Here is a 19,383-nt window from a genome sequence, read left to right on the forward strand (position 1 = left end):
GACTGACACATTGGTGGTGGTGGTGGTGATGGTCTGTGACAGAACAACAAGTGAGTCCAGCTCAGTGCTCATCATGGAGGCAGAAACATCAATCACGGGTTCTGGGTTTGCCACAGGGGAGTACCGAGGGCCAGCTTGCGCAAAAGCAGAAGAGGCAGAGAGAAGGGAAGATGGGGAAGATTTTGTGGCACTTCTTAGTACTGTGGGTCCTGATTCATTGGAATCTTCCACTATGTGCAGCTCTAAAGGAACTAGAGGGGAGGGCAGTGGGGAGTAGCTAGCTGGTTTATTTGGGAGAATGGGCACTGGGGAAACTGAAACAGGGGCCACTGTAGCAGGAGGAGAATGAATTTCCACAATGGTAGAGAAGTTGGTGGACTGATCAAACAGAGGCTCAGAATTCAGAGAGCCCAAAGAACTTGGCTAGAGAATTACATAGGAAGAGAAGGAAAGAAAAAACAAAATGGATAGATTAAAACAGAGAGAAAATAAGGAAAATACACCAGAGATTAGATGGATAGATTTTTAAATAAAATGAGAAAAAAACAGAATGAAACATGAAGGGGGCAAAATGAATTTACATTTCTGTAACAGGCAGGCTGGGCACCTTAAATTCGGTTGGATATTTTAGCACTGCGTCACACACACAATCTTAAATATTTAGGTTAATAACCTCACATATTCCCACAGTACACTGCAGTGGCTTGTCCGTACAGCCTTTTAAGACATACACGCATGCACTCACATTGCTCTGCACCTTGAAATCAGACAAGCAGGCCATGAGCTCATCCAGCTCTCGTGTAGCTGAGGTGGCAGACATTCGACCTTGCTGTTCAGAGGGTGCATCCAAGCGACCCTCTACTTGCAGGCAAGATGGTGTAGGCCTGGTGTAGATTACATGATTATTAGAAAACGAAACAGCACATTCCATTTCTGTATACAAATTCATCTGTCACTATCCATGACCACATGTTTGTTAGGTGGGAGGATCTTACGTAGGGGTGGGTATGGAACACTCCAGCTCATTTAGCAGGCTCTCCACTGTAGGGCGCCCCTCTTCTGGACCTTTCGTTCCATTTCTCTGAGGCTTTTCCTTGGTGGCTGGAGTCAGCGTAATGCCTGGGTGGGCTCCATTTTCCTGGATATAGTGTGCAGAACTGCAGGGAGGAAGGGGAGGGGCTGCATCCTCTATGGAACAACAAATTATAATGAACTACACAGTTACACAAATGATTAAAGACTAGATTAAGAGAAACAAAGGAACCAGCCAGGAAGGGAAGCTGGTTCTAGCTGGTGTGACCCTCATGTTTGTATTGTAGAACGCTGGTATGTGGTATATGATTAGATTAACACACCTGTGCTGGGGAAGGAAGGTGTATTTTGCTGAACGGCATTGAGTTCCAATAGCAGGCGGTCCAGCTCAGACAGGTTGCTTCCCAGTGCAGAATTCATGGCTGCAGAAGAGTCAGATGGCTTCTGCTTGTTGGGGAAGCTGGAAAAATCAGAAAAATGGAGAGTGTCAGGTTTCACCAATAAACACAAACAGCAATATGTGGGTTGTTGTAGTTACTGACCTGTAAACGTGGTCGTCTTCAGTATGAGATAGTGGAGGGCTACTGCTATCCCGAGACAACGTACTTTTTGGGGCTGAACCAAGAGACTAACGAGAGCAGAAAACAGAAATCACATCAGAAGCATAATTAACACCATAACTACTAAAATAACACTTTTCAGAATGGTGTCGGCTAAACGGGGCATTATACAAGACTAGTGTATGCAGTAGATAGCGCTACAACCACTTTTCTTGCCGAATAAACTGCAGACACTACGACAGCAAGAGGTTGGTCTACAGAGGTGGACCAAAAATGATTAAGAACAGTGTCCAAGTGTTTTTGGGATGATGACGATAACAGCATATAGCTTACCTCAACTAACTAGAAACATGTACATATCTAAGCGCCACTCCTTGCATTCCTGGTCAGGGCTTAGCTTATAGCAAATGAAAATTGAAGTAATTATTTCTGACTCCCACTTGTGTCAGAAGGATCACCAATTTGATTAGAATGTAATCACAATATGTAGCAATATAGATGTAATACGATATTTTGTACCCATTTGTTTTGGATACAAAAAGCTAGTGTGACGCAGATAGCCATAAAGCAGCAGTTTTATTTATTTATTTTTGGCACTCTTCTAACATTCAGCTAACGCACGTACAGCTCTAGGGACTTGGACTGTTGGGCAACACATGTATATTAAAAAAGTGGTGAATTTCAAGTATGATTCACTGGGTGATTATGAAATATCTGGCAACTTCTGAAAGGAAGGCTTCTGAGGACTACATGGTATGCTGCATGCCTCTGCATCAGCATGTACGGTCTTGAAGAATGATGGAATGTCAGCACAGTTTGATTCACAACTTAACATGGAGATATGTGGCCATAGGGAAGCTGTGGAAAAAGAACACTTATACAACAAAATATAAATATGACCCATCTACCTCTTAATGTTGTATAGCTAAAAATTGAAAATGGTTAAATTGGGACATTTGTCAAGGGGAAGAACAAAGCACACAAATGGCAAAACAAAAACATACAGGGGTTCAACATCCTGTAACATGCTGTGAATAGTTATGTTATGTTTTAATAGTTATGTTTGTAATGTAGGCACATGGTCTAATTAAACAAACAAGTGAATGGAACACAAATATGTTGAGGGACTGAGAAAGTCCAAGCACATCTGGCAACACAGGCTTTTGGGTATGGTTTCAAAATGTATTTGTTGTCCTGACAACTGATTCCTAATTCATAAGTTTAAAGAGTTAAAAGATTTCATTTGGTACTGGCTGCACTAAGCAAAGCTAAATCTAAGTTTTGTATTGTATTTATTACATATACATAAATTAGTTAATTAGATAAGTAAATTATGCTCAGTGTTGTTTTAGTCCATCAAGTCCGGCAATGTAGCCTTCTATCCTGGTTGCGCATGGCAGCATAATACAATTTAGGTGTATAGTTATCTTCTACAAATAAAATTCAATGTGTATTCTTCACCTGCTGTGAGGAGTGGTGAGAATCTGGTCGGTTTTGGAGTGATCCGTTCAGAGCCTCGGAAGAGGGAGGAGGTGGCAGGGGAGGAGGAGCAGAGTCATCCTGGAGAAGACTGCCACCGCTGGGGAGAGAGTAGGGCGTCTCCTCTGGAAGAAACACTGGACACTTGGAGATATGAGCAGTGGAGGACTCTAGGTCCGCCAGTAACGCGTCTGCATGGAAAAGACAATGCCATCATTGTTGAATCCCATACATTACACAAGTACAGCTTGTAAAGGGTTACTGCAGTCTAGGCCCTTCCATGTTACCACATAAAATGGACATGTGTCAACAGTTGAGACTTGCATTGCAGGATCAAGGCAAAGACTTTGATGCGCAAGCTAAGGGTGGGTCATTTATTCCCTCTATGGTGCAAGGGTTTGTACCTGCACTTTAAGTGTCTTGGTTAAGGTTGATGACGAGCTGTGGGGGCAAACAAATGCTGACTGGCTAAATGGGAGAGATGAGCTTTGGGTGTTGTGTGCAGAAGCCACAAGTCTTCCTGTCTATTATTACAAATCACTAGTCAAAGTAAAAGCACAAATAATTCTTAATTTGGCATAAACGTACTACAAATGAGAATTGTGTGTTTAAATGTTGGGGCATTTAACTGAAGGTCTGCTCTCTAGAAATAGGTTTCACTAAGTGACGGATTCATAAATCCTCAACTGAAAACCGCTCTATATGTAAATGAAAGACACCAGGCTAACAGTCACTAGACACGTGGTTTACTCCCAAAATAGCCCCACAGCTTGATGAACAACAGAGCTTAAAATTAAACAGGGAATCTTATGCACTCGAATGGAAACAGTAGCAATTCATTCCTCTGTAGCAGAGTGCATATGTCCCTTTAAACAGATCCAGTGCCTGCGTGAGTCAGTGCCTCATTCCACACCGTCTAACTGCCCGCAATCATGCTGCCAAATACAGCACATGTAAAAAGAACGTCATCTACACATGATGACAAATCCAAATCCATATCTGCCACACAAGACACGGCACAGAGAGAGGCAAAATGGAAGGGAGAACTGGTTTGTGAACTGTTCTGATGAACTGCTTTTATACATCGCATTATAGGTTCACAAACTATGGAGCAGACAACTCTTCTTCCATGCAAATATGATGGTTTAACCTTATGGAACTGCCAGAGGTCCACATTTGACTATCTTTATGAATCTTTATGAATTAAAAGATTTTAGATTTTCAGATTTCAAAAAAGTCTTTCTAGGAAAGCAATCTGAGCTCTTCACCCATGTCCCATGTTCTCTCACCAGATCAATCATGGCGGTGTTTGGTGATTAGAGAAGCCATACTTTGCAAAACAACCTGTGAACTGTGTGCAATCAAGAAGCCACCAGATGACTGCTCTGGTACTTGGCCAAATATTCGCTAGTAAAAAAGTTTTGAGGACTTTGTTGTACCGTCCTGATTTACAGATAATAGACCAATTTAAACCATGGCCACCTGTTGATGTTGCCATGATCATCAACTAGGCTGAAACCTGGGCATGTTCACTAATCACTGACATGGTTTTATGAATCCAGCTGCATTTAGAAGGTCTGGGCAACTCCTCCCCCTACACTCCACTCCCCTCACCTCACCTCATCAAGTGTCTCTACCAAATAATATTAGCTGTAGTATCTGATCAATAAGCTCTAATGGTGACAAATACATACAGCCTTCCCTAATGTTTGGAACAAAGGTCTACATAAATGAGCCTTCGGCCGTTACTTCAGTCTGTTTTTGCTGTTGGTCACCATAAGGACCAGAGCTGTGGCAAGGACATTCAATGGAACCATTGCATCACCCCTTTCAGACAATCAAGGACTTCTGAAGGCAGTAATTAGTTGGATTAGGTAGGGTGGATTAGACTTGGATCCGACAAAGTCTTCAGGAAGTTAGCCCAATGGCTTTTGGGGCTGGTAGGCCTCCATAGCAGATGATAGAAGAATTCTTACCATGACGACGAAAAGGAAAATCACTGTACACCTCACAGACAGATCAGAAACACTCATTAGAAGGCGGGTGTGGATCTGTCGATGACTACTGTCTGTCCAATGCCAGGAATAGAAAAACAGAGGCTACACCGTACGATGCAAACAAGTAGTTAAGAGGACCAGGTAACTGTTTGCTGGAAAGTACTTCAATAAAAGAGCAAGCAGAGTTCTGGGAACAGGTCTTGTGGACGAAGGTCTTGTGGAGAAGAGATGAGGCAAGCACATAACATGCTTTAGTCACCAATGAATGAGTAGAGAAAGGGGACGCTTAAACACTGAATGAATATGATGTGCTGCCATGTGCACTAGTGCTGTCAAGTTTCAGGCGTGAAGCTAAATCTACTCTCTTCAGTTCTATCCTTGTCAGGTAGCCTAATCTCCTAACAATGGAATGCAAATGGAGTGCCCGTCAACAAACACGCTGGTGGACCACTGACCGCAGACATTATGTCACTGAGCAGATTATAGATGCTTTTCTTTTTTTTTTTTGTTTTCCCCCTAACTTGGTCTGTCCTTTGGCATTTTGTCCAATCACTGTACGTGCTGAGCTGATAACATGGGTGTGGACTGTGGGGTCGGCCAGATAGTGTAAAACAAAGCATGTAGTTGTTACAGGTGCTGTATAATATTCCAAAGCAAAACGAGAGAGACGCACACACAGAAGCAGTAATCCTAAGCAAAAGTCAGAAGACTAGTGGAAAACCATGAGACTCTTTTCTGCGACTGTGACTGCGTGTTTCAACCTGTTGCTGAGAGAAAAAGGGAGAAAGAGTGCCCAGAAGGCCTTCTAACCTGCCTGCTCTCCCAGCAATCCGTGCCAAGGCAAAATAAAGCACTCGTCTCACCACCCTCGAGCCGCCCAGCCCCTGCCTTGGGCTGTCAATAATAGCATGGATCCACATGGCCCTCACATACCACACATGCTGAGGGGCTGACAACACAGGTGGCTAAAGACTCCCACCGTGCTGGTTTATATGACAGCTATACAGAAACCTGTGCCACGGATATCCAAGCCAGTGCCACTATTACTCAGGGTTTACGAGGGTGCGTACCAAGGCACCCGAAATCAAATAAGATTGCTTAAATTTAATCGCATTTCTCAAATGTATCACAGGATCACAGTATTTTGACCATATATCATCTGTGTTAATGAAGCATTGCTAAAATTAAGTATTACTACTCTGTGTCTGAAAAGAACAGCTGTGTTCAGAGTGTCCAATCTGTTAACTCCCTCTACAGTCGTGCTATACTGGCTGGAGAACGGCCATGGATGTGTAAAAGATTTATCGTTGTGAAACATGGCTCATTTACTATTTATGTAATAAATAGTCATTTAAAATGCAGTGAAAGTCTAAAAAGCCTTACATACCTTGATATGACGGACCTGAGTGGGCTGTTTGGCGTGAGACTTTTCTTTAAATTATACCACGTACATTGTTTCGCCGCGGAATCACGTTACAGTGCTAATCATCCCTCATCAACTCCAAAAGTATAGCTATACCTGTAAGAGCTACAAAATCAGCCAGCACTAGTCCAGGCAGAGCTATAAAAAGAGGTGTGGTGGAGGCGATTCATAATGAGGAAATCTGAAAAGCAAGTCATCACATGAGAGCACAAATGAGACGGATGTAAAGCTCGACTTTGAATCTGTGGGTCAGATTCTACATACTCTCGTCTGAAACCGATACGCTTGGGTGTAGTGACAGCGTTATTAGTGTGTGCCGGTTCAAAGTGACACAAAATGCCCATTCACAGATCAGTGGCCAGGGCCACGCTTTTATTAGAAAGGTTAGGTGAGAAAGGTGAGCGGTTTAGCCTTCTCACTGACAGGTTTAATATCTATCTTTTACAGAGACGTTCGATTTGAGACGAATTTGTCCAAAAACAGATATGCCTCAGCTTTCTTTCCTCCTTTTCTTTTTCCAAAGAGGAACACAGCAGAGATGTTAGTAGTCAAGTCTAGTAGTAGCCCAGTGCTTAGGACATGTCGTACACACAAATGAGCGGCCACTTGGGTTACTTCACCCAAAGACATCAACTAGCGACAAAATAATACAGGGTTACTCACAGAATTTTGGGTGCCTGTTCCACTGAAGTATTCCAACAGCCTGCTCCACACCTGATTGTGTGCCTGGGCTTGTGTGTCAAAGCCAGTGAAAGGAGTATAAAATGTCAAGTGTATGAGCGAGTGAGCAAGGCAGTGAGAGATTACAGTGAAGTGGGAGGGACACCAAGGCCACCAGTCATTAACCCACTCTTTACCAAACCAGCTGGCCTGGTCTTCTTTTACTTGCATCTGCTTCACCTCTTCTCCTTCAGTAATATTCATCATATAGAAATTAAACAATTCAACAGGGTTTTTTATTTTTTCAACGGCCAACGTGGGCCCTTTTAGAGGAAACATGGGTCATCTCTGCTCCAGTTCATTTACATAGGCTCTGCAGATTCAAATATAGATGGAAGATATGCCATTAGCCTGCATAAGAATAAAAGCATACATATATACCATATCCAAGGCTAGCTATGTTTAACTATAGCCGCTGAACCACATGGGAGTGTATAGCCCGGCTATTTAAAGTTTTAAGGATCAACGCGCAAGTCACTGCAAATGTGCTGAAAATAAACCTAGCCGGCTAGCACACTCTCTCCCTCTCTCCTGCCGTTAAAAGTCAGCGAGAGGGGCCCTGGCTTTGGTATCCTCCACTCATACCTTTTCTCTGTGTCACTCATTCCTTTATGATCGAGCATGATTAATGATTATATGTTTAAACAAAGTCTCCATAGCAACCGAACACAGATACAGCTCATGGCCAATCATGAGCTGTAGGGCAGGGCTATAATGCTCAAGCAAGGACTAAGTCTCCAATATGGGTAAGGTTGTGAAATGCTGCGTCCTTGAAAGTTAAAGGGACATTCCACTGTTTCACACTTTCTGCATAATTCACTGATTGAGATGTAAATAGGCATTTGGGGTGAGTTTGGTTTGGTGCAAAATGGTTAGTTATGCAGAAATTTCTGCATTTCTGAAGTTTGTGGTGGCAGGAAGCAGGGGTTGTGATGTCTACTACATAAATAGCCATTGAATTAACCCCCCAAAATGGGGACTACTTTGCCCTACAAACACTTTGCATGTACCATAAATGTATATTAAACACAGGTTTAGGCCAAAACCTTCTCAAAACTGTAATAAAATTATGTCTCAGACATCAGGCAGTATATCTGTGAGTATTTTGCCCAATAGCTTTCTATGAAGAAGTTTAAAGCCTTTGACATCTCAGACGTCTGACTCCCATCACGACTACTGTGAACAATTTTAACCCGGTAGGCAGAACACTGAAACTCTCTGCATTACACTAATCCATCAACTTCTTTTAATTGTGAAAAGAATTTCTCAGAAAGAACAGAGTGGGATTAGTAGAAGACCGGCTGATAGGACCGGACTAAGGCCACTTTGCTTACATTTTCTCAAGTACTAATCTCCTGATCAAGCATACAAATGCCATAAAGGCACCACACAGGACATCCTGTCTACTACTAAGTCTTCCTGTCAGTGGTGTGGTCAGACGTTCAGAAGAGAAAACACTTGCATTACCTGCACGAATGGAACAAAAAAAAGTTAATGAGATGGAATCACAGCCACAACGGTTCCAAGCAAGTGTTTCTTATTAACGCAGCAATACCATTCAAATCCAGACAGGTCAACAGGCAGTGAATATCAATCTGATGACTTAATTCCTGTCCTGTACCTATTCAGCCCAGGAGGAGGCAGTCTTGAGTTTAACATAATAGTGGAAGGAGGGACTCGGTGAGAAATGCAAGTCTGCTGTTTATGGAGAACAGTGGTTTGTTAGCGTGATTAAGAATGCAAACAGGAGAACAGAGCCAAGAGTTAAGCCAATCCCCATACAGCCAGAGTGATATGCGGCGTGATTTGAGGAGGACGGGAAGGAAGAGCAGGCGTGGTCCGTTTGCATCTACCCCTGGGTATGAACTAGGATAAATGGAGACAACTTTCCACTTCAGAATAAAGGGTCATTCATCTTACCAAGTGCTTTCGTTCAAGCTGGGTGACACTAGACCCAAATTACTAAAGCGAAACCTTTCACTGGATCTGCCATGACCACATGAAGCACTTGGCTGTTGAGTACTGTGGAAAAGCTCAGACACGTTGCACAGCAGACATGTAACATCATGTAATATCAGGTTAAGGCGAGATCTCATCTCGCAAGCAGAACCTTAGTGGGGGGAAAACTCTGAAAGCGGCTTTATGTGGCCCGTGGGCATGTCTTTTCAGTCCCTCGTTCCTGTGCAAACGGTTGTCCATTCCACCGCAACCCCCTCCTTATCTGCACATCTGAATGTGAACAAAGAATTCCTCACATTCCGTTACAGAGTCGCTAAAGAAGTGAGCTATGGCAGAGAAAGGTAGGGCGTGTGGACTCAACTGCATCACAACCAGAACGTTCTGGGACCCGCAAGGTCTCACAACAGACAGCATTCATTTCAACAGTTTCTCCACTACTGGTGGCCAGGCTACGCTCCCGACTTCCACCCACCTAATTACAGAAAAACAGTTACAGCATTGACTCCAAGAGGCTCTCGGCCTCCCGCAGCAAAGGCTGTTTGTTTCAGAAGCCGTCTGCACTGGAATTTATTCCGATATGTGAAGTATGCGGGCATTCCATATCTTTGCCATTTCAGAAACTGCAGTACGAGTGTGCATTTTGCACACGATTACAGAGAGTGCCCAAGCTAACAGGTGGGAAAGACATTTTTATTCAAAAATATTTTGACAGTGGAGAAACGCTGCTGTCTTGCTGACCAAATATCTTCTATAATAAGGGTTGGCAGATGCTAAAATAATTGTAGGTTTCTAAAAACAGGTTGGAATGGACAAAATGCCCCAGTGGGACATTAAAAGGTTTTAAAGAGCTAACCACAGTGAACGTGTGCCTTGTGTTATTGTTATGTTAATGTGCCTACAATGACATGGAGCAAGACATGCAGCCACAGGACGTTTTTCCAAACAGTCAGCAGACTTTCAAAATTCTCACTTAAAGCATCTTCATGTAAAATATTTGCCTAAAAAATAACAGCGTCGAAATCATGTTAATGCCCCACCGACTTGTAAAAGGAAGACTAGCATCTCTATTGTTGCCACTCTGGGCTCGGCATGCTGCTAGCTGCACTGAGTAACTCGCAACAACGCTCGCGGTAATGAAACACTGCAGACCAGAATCATATTAGTGTAAAATCCTGTAATTACTCCACCGCCTCAGTTTACATGCTTCTTTAACGGTCAGTGACTGTTCTGTACTGCCAGAAATGCATGTGTAGAGTGTATCTTTTAAAGTAGTCACAAAGTGCAAATTACACATCCTAACTGTAGGAGAAGCCCAGGCACAAAATATTTAAATTCTCCATAGTGCTGCTTTAAAATCAAACTGTAAGAAAGTTTGAATCACCAATTGCCTCAATCTGAAGGTTAATCATGGAAATCATTGGTTTTCCACTGGACGAATATCCCAGCTTGCTATTAGAAATGGACCAACAGGATTTTTGGAGCCAATAATGCTCCAATAATGCGGTCATCCTTCACCCTCGCTGGCCAATCACAGACACCATCATTAACCTGTGCAGGCGATCTTGGAAATGAATCATGGTGCAGGGCCTCTAATGTTCCAAGCATCGTCTCTCAAGATAAAAATGTACTTTTTGGATTTAGCCAGATTGACAACTCTGCCGAACTGTGAATTGCCATGCAGAAATGCACTGTGGAGCTCAGAGTGTTGTTAGTGTGTTTGCCAGCTCTGCTAATACTTCCCTGTACTGGGCTAAGTGATATGTTTTCGAGAGGGATATCCGGTTAGTGGTGTTCGAAGTCTTTACTCTGCTTCCTCCACAAGGCATGTTACTTTTACACATTCTACAAATGTGTGAGTGTCAGATATGTTCACATGTTCTCATATTTAAAAATTGGCCAATACAGTCAATTGGTCCTTCTGTTTCTTTTCGTGTGGCGGCACATCAGAGACGAAGACTAATAAGCATGCTAATACAAATTAGTATTAATAGTACACCTGTTATTAAAAAAAAGGAGAAGAGGGGGGGCTTGAGGGTTCTTTGGTATAGCTAATGGGTTATATTTAGGCCATGGAGATCAGTGTATTTATGGTGGTCATGTCCATTATTAATGTATACATTACAGGCATATTACATGTAACTATGCAACTTGACTTTGAAATTGTTCTAAAATGTGCTTGTCCTACGTTAATCTCAATCTAACATAATCTTCATATGCTGTAAGAAGTGTGTCTTTCCCATGGAGTTGATTTCTAGATAAAGAGGAAGTAGCACATTTCATTTAATAAAAGTGGAGCGCTTTGTTTCAAATGATACAACATATTTAAATAAATATTTGAAAAAAAGCTTTCCAGGCAAACTTGGTAATGCACCATCATGCAGGCCTTCCTGCACGGTCTCTCAAGATGAAACATACTTTACTTTTTGGAATTTATCACATTTAAAACGTGGTCAAACTCTGAGCACAAGCTGCACGAGTCTGTAAATTCCCATGATGAACCGCTCTGTGGAGCTCAGAGAGGAAACTACTGAAAAGGGTTTTGTTTAGCACTAAAACCTCCATCACTTTGGATGTGATTCCGACAGCTGATTCCAACTGTTGCTGCTGTTATGGTTAAATGTGATTTGCACGGTTTCCTGTTTTGTGCAGTTCACTGTGTTTGTTCACTCTATTGTGTTCGGATACTCACAGCACTGGGCTGAGTGACATACTCTCAAGAGTGGATATTATATGTCTCCGGTTGTGGTGGTGGTGGTGTTACAAGTCTTTACTCTGCTTCCTCCATGATGCATGTTCATTTGACACATTCTATAAATGTGAGTTGAAGTCCGATGGAGGAAAAAAGGCCAGACTGGCGGAGTGGAGTCTGCACACGAGCGGAGTACAACGCCGGCCTTAATGGGTCTCTACAGGCATTGCAACGTGCTCGGACCATGGAGCCTCACACATATTCATGATCTGATCAGCTCTCACGATCGGCTAATTAGATAAATATCCACCTATCGCATATTTTTGCTGTCTGTAAACCGGCTGTTGCTGTAGTTGCTTACAGACTGTCTATAATTGGTTTCAATGATTGAAATGAGTTGTTCAGTACCATGAAAGTACTGATGACACAGCTATTTATCGCAATATCACATCAGACACCCCTATTCTGCACAGCGCAATCATTTTTCTTTCATAAGTTCGGGTCATAGTAAGCTCCTCCCATTGTGTCCAGTGATCATGCAGCTACAAGCCAACAAGGACCTTCCAGGCCTAGCTTGTTTACCAGTGAAGACCAGAACTGCCAGCCCGCATGAGAAACACTATACTGCCTATATTTACAGTGAGAGACAAGAGACAGATCATAAACATTAGCTCACAATGCAGTGAGAGTCAGATTGGAGTGAAGATATGACATGGAGCTGGGCAGGGAGGGGTAGCCAAAGAATGTGAGAAGTAAATGGGTGGCTGCGAGTCACGCTTAAAAATTAAGATGGTGGTGGGGGGGTGGGGGTGTATGAGAGGAGGAACGTAAAAGGGCGGTGGCAAGGAAGATTCATCTACAGAAAATGAGCGGTAATCGAGAAAGATATTCCGCATGGGTTCTGTAGCGTTGAAAGACACGTTTGGGAGATTCTGAGAGAGCGGGTGGTCTTCTCACTCTTTCCACCTTTTCTCACTCCCACCACAGCAGAAAGTCGACACTTCCCTGAAGAGAACCCAAGGCCTAAAATAAAAGCTCTTCCCCGTGGACCCCGTAGGCCAAACAGACAGCGGGGTGAGGGGGGACATCACAAGGCTATTCTGGACACACACACACACACACACACACACACACACACACACACACACACACACACACACACACACACATGTGCACAGTTTCTTTACTTCACGCAAAGCTTGGCAGACACTGATTGGGCTTGATGTGTTAAATTTGGAAAAGGTCCATGGTGACTACACAAGCACTCCAAAAAACACCTCTGCATCTGGTCGTTTCTGTAGAACACGCAACTCTCAGCATGACTACATGGACTGGAACATTTTACACAGACAACTCACTGGGTTGGGGAGAGGGGTGGTGGATGGAAGGGGGGGGGGGGTGGTCTCCCTGTTTCAGTCATGAGGGAAGAATTCTGTTCAAACTAGCGCTGGAACATCCAAGGCCATCAGGAAAACAATCGGCGCTGTTGTCCTGGCCAAGAGACGTGGCCAAGAAAGAGAGGGAGAGAGCCTTTTGAAAGGAGTGGGGAGAAGAAAGCAGCAGAGAAGGAAAAGTCTTACAGACAGCAGAGCTTGATGGGGCACCATCACAACACTGATGTTCGGCCATCTACGTCTTGCCAATAACGAGAGGGAACACGTCACACCCTGCTTTGATCATCGCTCATAAACCACACCAACATTCCTAATTGGGAACAGATAGGCCAATATCCTGCAAATAAGGAACATGTCTAGAGTCATGGGTTTCCAGAGTGATAAACCCAATAACCTCATTAACATAATCCTCAAGCATCCAGCATTCTTTCACCCCCCCCCCCCTCCAAACCATTCCACACATGAAAGTGCTAGATGAAAATGTGGGCTTCATTTGGGTCCTGGCCTCAAAGAAGATGGCATTTATTTACGAAATGATAGACAGAAACACTCTACAGTTCTCTAGCAAACCAAGAAACACTTAATATGCAACACACGCACACTTTATTAAAAGGCCTTCTTGCAAAACCACATAGTAAAACCTTATTAGTGTCAGTATCAGTGGCTGTGTGATGCAGAACTTTGTGGTAGGCTAGCTTTTTTTTTTGGGGGGGGGGGGGGGGGGGGGGGGCTTCCTGTTTCTGCAGCTTCCTCAGGAAGTGCCTTTGAGCCTTTGGCCACAGGGTCCGAAGACCAGTTGGCCCACAGGACAGGGTGTGGGGGGACAATGCACAGGAAGTTGTTTAGCTTGCAGCATGAGCTCTGTCCTCCACGCCATTCTCTACTCCTTTCTCTCGTTCCATATTTCACTCCCTCCAGCCGCCTCGCTGGTTTCAGCCTCTGAGCTTAGCCACAGAAGGGTGTGGGAGTAAGTCAGCAAGCAACACCTCGTAAGCGTGTGAAAAAGGCCTCAGCGCTAAGACACGGAGGTCTGTATTTCAGCTCGCGGCTGCTGGGTCGGCTAAACATAAGTCCATGCAACTTGGCAACAGGCGGACTGCCATTGTTCTGCTTGTTCTTGTTTTGCTGCTGCCCTGAGAACGCTAAGACGGTTCTCGGGACGCTAAGACGACAAAAAGCAGGCTCGGTTTAAACAACATCGCCATTGTGCACCTGCCTGAAATGATTACAATGACCACGTTGAAACGCAGCCAACCTGTGGGTGCGTGGCACTGTACACAAGCCCCCCCCTCCACAAACCCCTCGCCCCGCAATCGCTTAGTAATGCTGACAACACTGCCTCAGGATAGAATACCAGAGTTTATAGGAATTCCACAAAGGCTCAGGGGACCGGTACAGGGGGACGTGGAACGTGGAAAGTAAGATTACTGCATTAGTATTCACATTAGTATATTGCATTACACACACACACACACACACACTACTCTTTACTGTATACAAGAACCCTAGTTATCATATTGCCTAGTAAAAGCATGATTAGCATTTCAAATGTTCTGATGTCCAGCATGTGGGCCAAAGCCAAGGCTCTAAGACTAACACAAGAAGCCACAAAATCATTAAATATCATTTAATTTGTTTGCAGCTCTAGTTTATCCCACTAACTCAAAAAAATTGTGACCTGAGCCAATTCGTTTACTTGTCTATTTGCATTAAATCTTTACACTGAAAGAAAATGTTTCAATGACCCTGACCGCTGATGCACATCGTGGAGGAAAACATTAGTCAAACCTGGGCCAACAAAACAGTCATTTCCTTATTCATGATGGTTCCACTTCAGCTTTACCTCCCACTCCCATATGAAAAGCATTTTATGGCTGTAGTGCTTCTATTCAACAGGCCGAGGTCATCCCTTTCTGCTTGAGTTTTGCATGATGATAACCCATTGCCCAAGTTAGTCCCAGCTTCTTGCATGTTCAGTGACAACTATGCACCGCTCAGCCTTGTTTTTTATATAATATCAATGCAACATCAAAACTAGTGGTTTAGGAAACGAACTTCCAACACATCAACAGAGCATTTGCTGAACCTAAATCAAAGCTAAACCTTGGAATTCAATTAATAACCCTCTAAAAAGGTTAGCAACAAACTGCACAAAGCTTTTATTATACCACCACCACCATCATAGACAACTGGCAGTAGACTGAGAACTGCTGTTTCAGTTCTACATAGGCTAGATTTGAAACTTGTGCGTTTAATCACACTTCTTCTGCATGTAGCCCACGATAAATAACTTCAATAACTCAGTCATTCTGTCAGAACGTAACAAACACTGTGTTTCTTTATTACTTTTACTTTCAATATGGCTACCGAAAATATCAAATATTAGCACAACACGGAACGCTAACAGCTTATTTCCCTTCCAGAGCTGTAGCGCTCCTCAACCACAGTGGACACCTGACACTCTAATCTATAAACCTAACCAAGCTTCCAAATTTCACAGAACCAAACTGGATTTAACGACAACTCAATACTGCTACATAACATCATGATCGTTTGCACAACTGTACAGGTGTTCATTTTCTGTACGTTTGTCATCTGTAAATTGTAATCTGTATAGAATAGCCCATGTATATATGTCTACTCAGGCTACATATGGATATGTAGTACTCATACCTGTACAAGTTCAGATTTTCACTTACTTATAGCTCCCTCATCTCTTAGTATTCTTTATTCATAAATAGATTCTGATACAAAACAATGCTATTAATGGGAAAGATCTGATTTAGCAAACCTAATGTGTACATGTACCCAACAGCCCGACTTAAGGTACTTTGGTGCAGAGCTGCGACAGCTCTTTTCAGAAGAACTCGACAGTGTTTTTATATGGAATTCTGCTTCATGTGTCTTTAAGAATGGCCTGCAAGGTGTAATGCAATCAGAGTTGGATTATGAAACAGCTGAAACTGTACACGAACAGCAAGGTGATAAATGACTTAACTTAGCAGGGCTGGTATGTAGGTTGTTGACTATGCTAGTGGGATAATGTGGCAGTATTGTGGCTCTACGTGCTCATAATAATGTGCCTCGAGGCTCTCGGGTTGCTCTAGTCTGAGCACTTCTTTAGCCCTTCAACGTCAAGAGTCATTATCCTTATATCCTTCTTGAATGTAATTACATCATTTAGCTAATTACACGACAAGTTATGAAATTCATGCATTCAAGCTGGCTCTATGTGCAAATTTCATAAGGTTTGGGAATGCTTTTTTGATTACATAGAACAGGAGTCCTCCCTTGAACACACTTATCACATAATAAGGTTACTTGTATTTTTCTAAGACTCTTACCTTTTCATTGATTGACTCTTGTAATAGAACCAGACCTTAATTACATATATATGCATGTATTATTTTTCGTATTTTACTTTTTTTCTGTTCTTATTTTAGTTCAGTGGTTTGATTGTTTACATTATTAACTTTCTTTTATTTTTGTTTAACTCTTTTTAACTTGATTTTTTTTTGATTACTGTCCTCTACCACTATTGTTATTGTCTTGTATTTGTCTGAAATTATGAAATTCATGATTTACATTCAAAAGAATCACAAAACTAATTTGGGCTGTTGTGTGCATGTAAACATAATTAGTGAGGGACAAACTCACATTCTAAATCAGATTTTTCTCCCATTAGCACTTTTTTTTATCGTTTTGAATCAGAATCTCTTTCAAAGACGTTTACTTGGTGATGGCAAACTTCTAAAAAAATCTAAAAACATAATTACTGGTGTACACTCTGAAGCAGAACATATTTGATAACATGTGATAGACTTTTGAAAACCCAAGCTGCAGGAAAGGCCTCTTCATTATGTGCGTGCCTTTTCGTCTTATTGGCCACCGGCCCAGCACAAACCTCGCATTTTGGTCCCTTAGGACAAAAAAGTTTGAGCACCTCAGTCTTACAGCAAACAGTCTCCGTATCAAAGCCTGCTCTGCTCCGTATTGTAATCAGACACCTGAAAACCTCTCCCATCCAGACTGACCTTTTGAACCTCCAGGCATGTCCCGTCCCACACTCCTGGAGGAGGAATGGGACTCTAATCACACCAGACTGTAATGTACGCTAATCAGAGGGGGTCCTTTCAGTCACCACCAACATGAGCGCTCTGCTGGAGTGCTCACTGGTAGTGCGGACGGAAAGGGGCGGGGGACTTGGACCCCAGACGGCAAAAAACAGTGACGGCATACATTCCACCAACACCTCAGTTCCTTTGGCCAAACTAAGACATGGTGACAGCAGGCAAGTTCTAGGTCTGCTCACAGTCAACTCTTTCTTCAGCACAGCTCAGACCACTGGGTCAAAACACCACACCGCTGTGGTCTGCACCTCAGTGAAAACCGTTGCTATATCTGTCCTATTTTGTGCTGAAAGGCTATAAGCAGCAATAAGAATGATTAGCTGTACAAGGGCCACGACTCGTAAGGTCAAAGCTGCCTGCATCGCGGTTCTGGACAAGGAGTCCAGTAAGTAATTAAGTGAGAGGACAGATGACGGGCTGCTGATCTATGCAAGGTCAAGTTTTGTCACGATGGACAATAAACTCCTTGAGCGGCACTGGCTTCCCATGTCTCAGTGGCCGTCTTCAGGCTGAGATCATGAGCTGTGCAGGATAAAGTGGGGGTGGACTGAGGAGTCGGCTGGCTTGGGCTCAGAAATCACTCCCATGCTCAAACATGTGTAGCACACATTGGCCACAGACAGGAATCAGTGAGGTTCAGAGAGAGAGAGAGAGTCAGAAATCAAAAACAGCTGAGATAAACACTGACAGTGAAAGGGAGGACGGGTGAGGAACATATGACAGATGGACGACAACTTACTATACTAGCTAAATACAAATAGCTAGAGCTACAGGTTTTAACAGACTTGCTCGTAGCTGAAGCGTGAAGGCGTGCAGTAACGTTAGCTAGCTAGTTGCGGCTTACGCATTTAAAAAGTTAGCTAGCTAGCCCCAAAGTCTCCAGCTTGGTCTCGAACAGGGTTAGCTGGTGCTACTTGCTTAGAAAACTTTCCTGACCCCTTCAGTGTCGAAAGCCCACTGTCCACGTCGGAGTCTGAGGCGGTTTTAGCCCCACGCTGTTGCTCTCCAGGCACTCACCCCACATACAAGCTAGCTAGCTAGTCAACCGCTGGTGTTTTCCCCCACAAACTAGATAGCTAGCTAGATAGCTAGTAAGACCCGGCGCGTCCACTGCAAACCTAACTAGCTAACACTATCTACTACACTAGCTATCTCCTGCTGCTGCTCCCAAACAGACTCCCCTCAACTCTGAAGACCAAAATAATAAACTTTCAACCTCCCAACAAAAGCTTGCACACCGCGGACAAACCACTGTTTAATTACTGCTCATCGTTAGCAAGCTAGCCTGCCTCAGAGTAGCCCACTAGCTGTTCCCATTCCCACCCATACTTTTTCCGCTATGTTGTTTTTGGCTAACTTACTGGAAAGATTTAAAAAAAAAGGTATGGAGGAAGAGGAGAAAAGCGTTAGCTACCTAAATCGTCCATGCTTCTTGAAATTCTTCGCACGTTTGAGTCTCGCCGAGACCCCGAGGAGAAACGCTACGAGCCCGGTTTCTCCGAAACGAGTTTCCAACTAAAGTTTCTGGGCTGTGATGTTCCTCAAACGCGCAGGTCTGGCTGAATGGGAGCCGCAGCGCACTTCAGAAGACACAGACTCGCTCCACTGGAGTGACCTCTAGCGTCTGAGGCTTCCTCACACCGACCTGCAACAACACACACACACACACACACACACACACACTTCAGTCAGCTCCGCAAGGGTTAACGTTACGTAAACGGAGATGTAGTAATGCCATGCTTTGATACTCTGGAATAGTGCCTGTACTGTAAAGCCACCACGCCGGTTTCAGCCGGAGACCGGTGTTCTGCCGAATCGTGCTACCCGTCGAAATGTCCTACCTAGCGGCTCTGCGCATGCTCGAACCCACAATTTTGAATGTTTTCATGCCAATTTTTTTTTTTTTATTTGACAATTCTTTTTTTTTTCTCTCGTGTGCTTCATACAACCTGACTTAATGTGAGCATTTGTTTGAGTGTTTCAAAAGTATAAACTGCGAT

At 43.4% G+C, this 19,383-nt stretch overlaps 1 protein-coding gene across 2 annotated transcripts in view; it reads right to left on the bottom strand.

Moving 5' to 3' along the window:
- pxnb (paxillin b) overlaps positions 1-19,383 on the bottom strand; it is a 33,670-nt gene that overhangs the window by 7,775 nt on the left and 6,512 nt on the right. Inside the window, exons 2-7 of one of the 2 annotated variants that reach the window (XM_072681985.1) lie at positions 18,798-19,028; positions 3,054-3,262; positions 1,575-1,660; positions 1,356-1,492; positions 996-1,188; positions 758-884 (exon numbers count right to left, since the gene is read on the bottom strand). In XM_072681985.1, coding sequence (XP_072538086.1) covers positions 758-884; positions 996-1,188; positions 1,356-1,492; positions 1,575-1,660; positions 3,054-3,262; positions 18,798-18,810 — 765 coding nt within the window. In that variant the 5' untranslated portion in view covers positions 18,811-19,028. Of the gene's footprint in view, positions 1-745; positions 885-995; positions 1,189-1,355; positions 1,493-1,574; positions 1,661-3,053; positions 3,263-18,797; positions 19,029-19,383 lie in introns of both variants that reach the window. The other variant, XM_072681983.1, reaches the window with a different exon arrangement.

The sequence above is a fragment of the Salminus brasiliensis genome, chromosome 6 (genome assembly GCF_030463535.1).
Source record: "Salminus brasiliensis chromosome 6, fSalBra1.hap2, whole genome shotgun sequence".
NCBI classification, from domain to species: domain Eukaryota; kingdom Metazoa; phylum Chordata; class Actinopteri; order Characiformes; family Bryconidae; genus Salminus; species Salminus brasiliensis.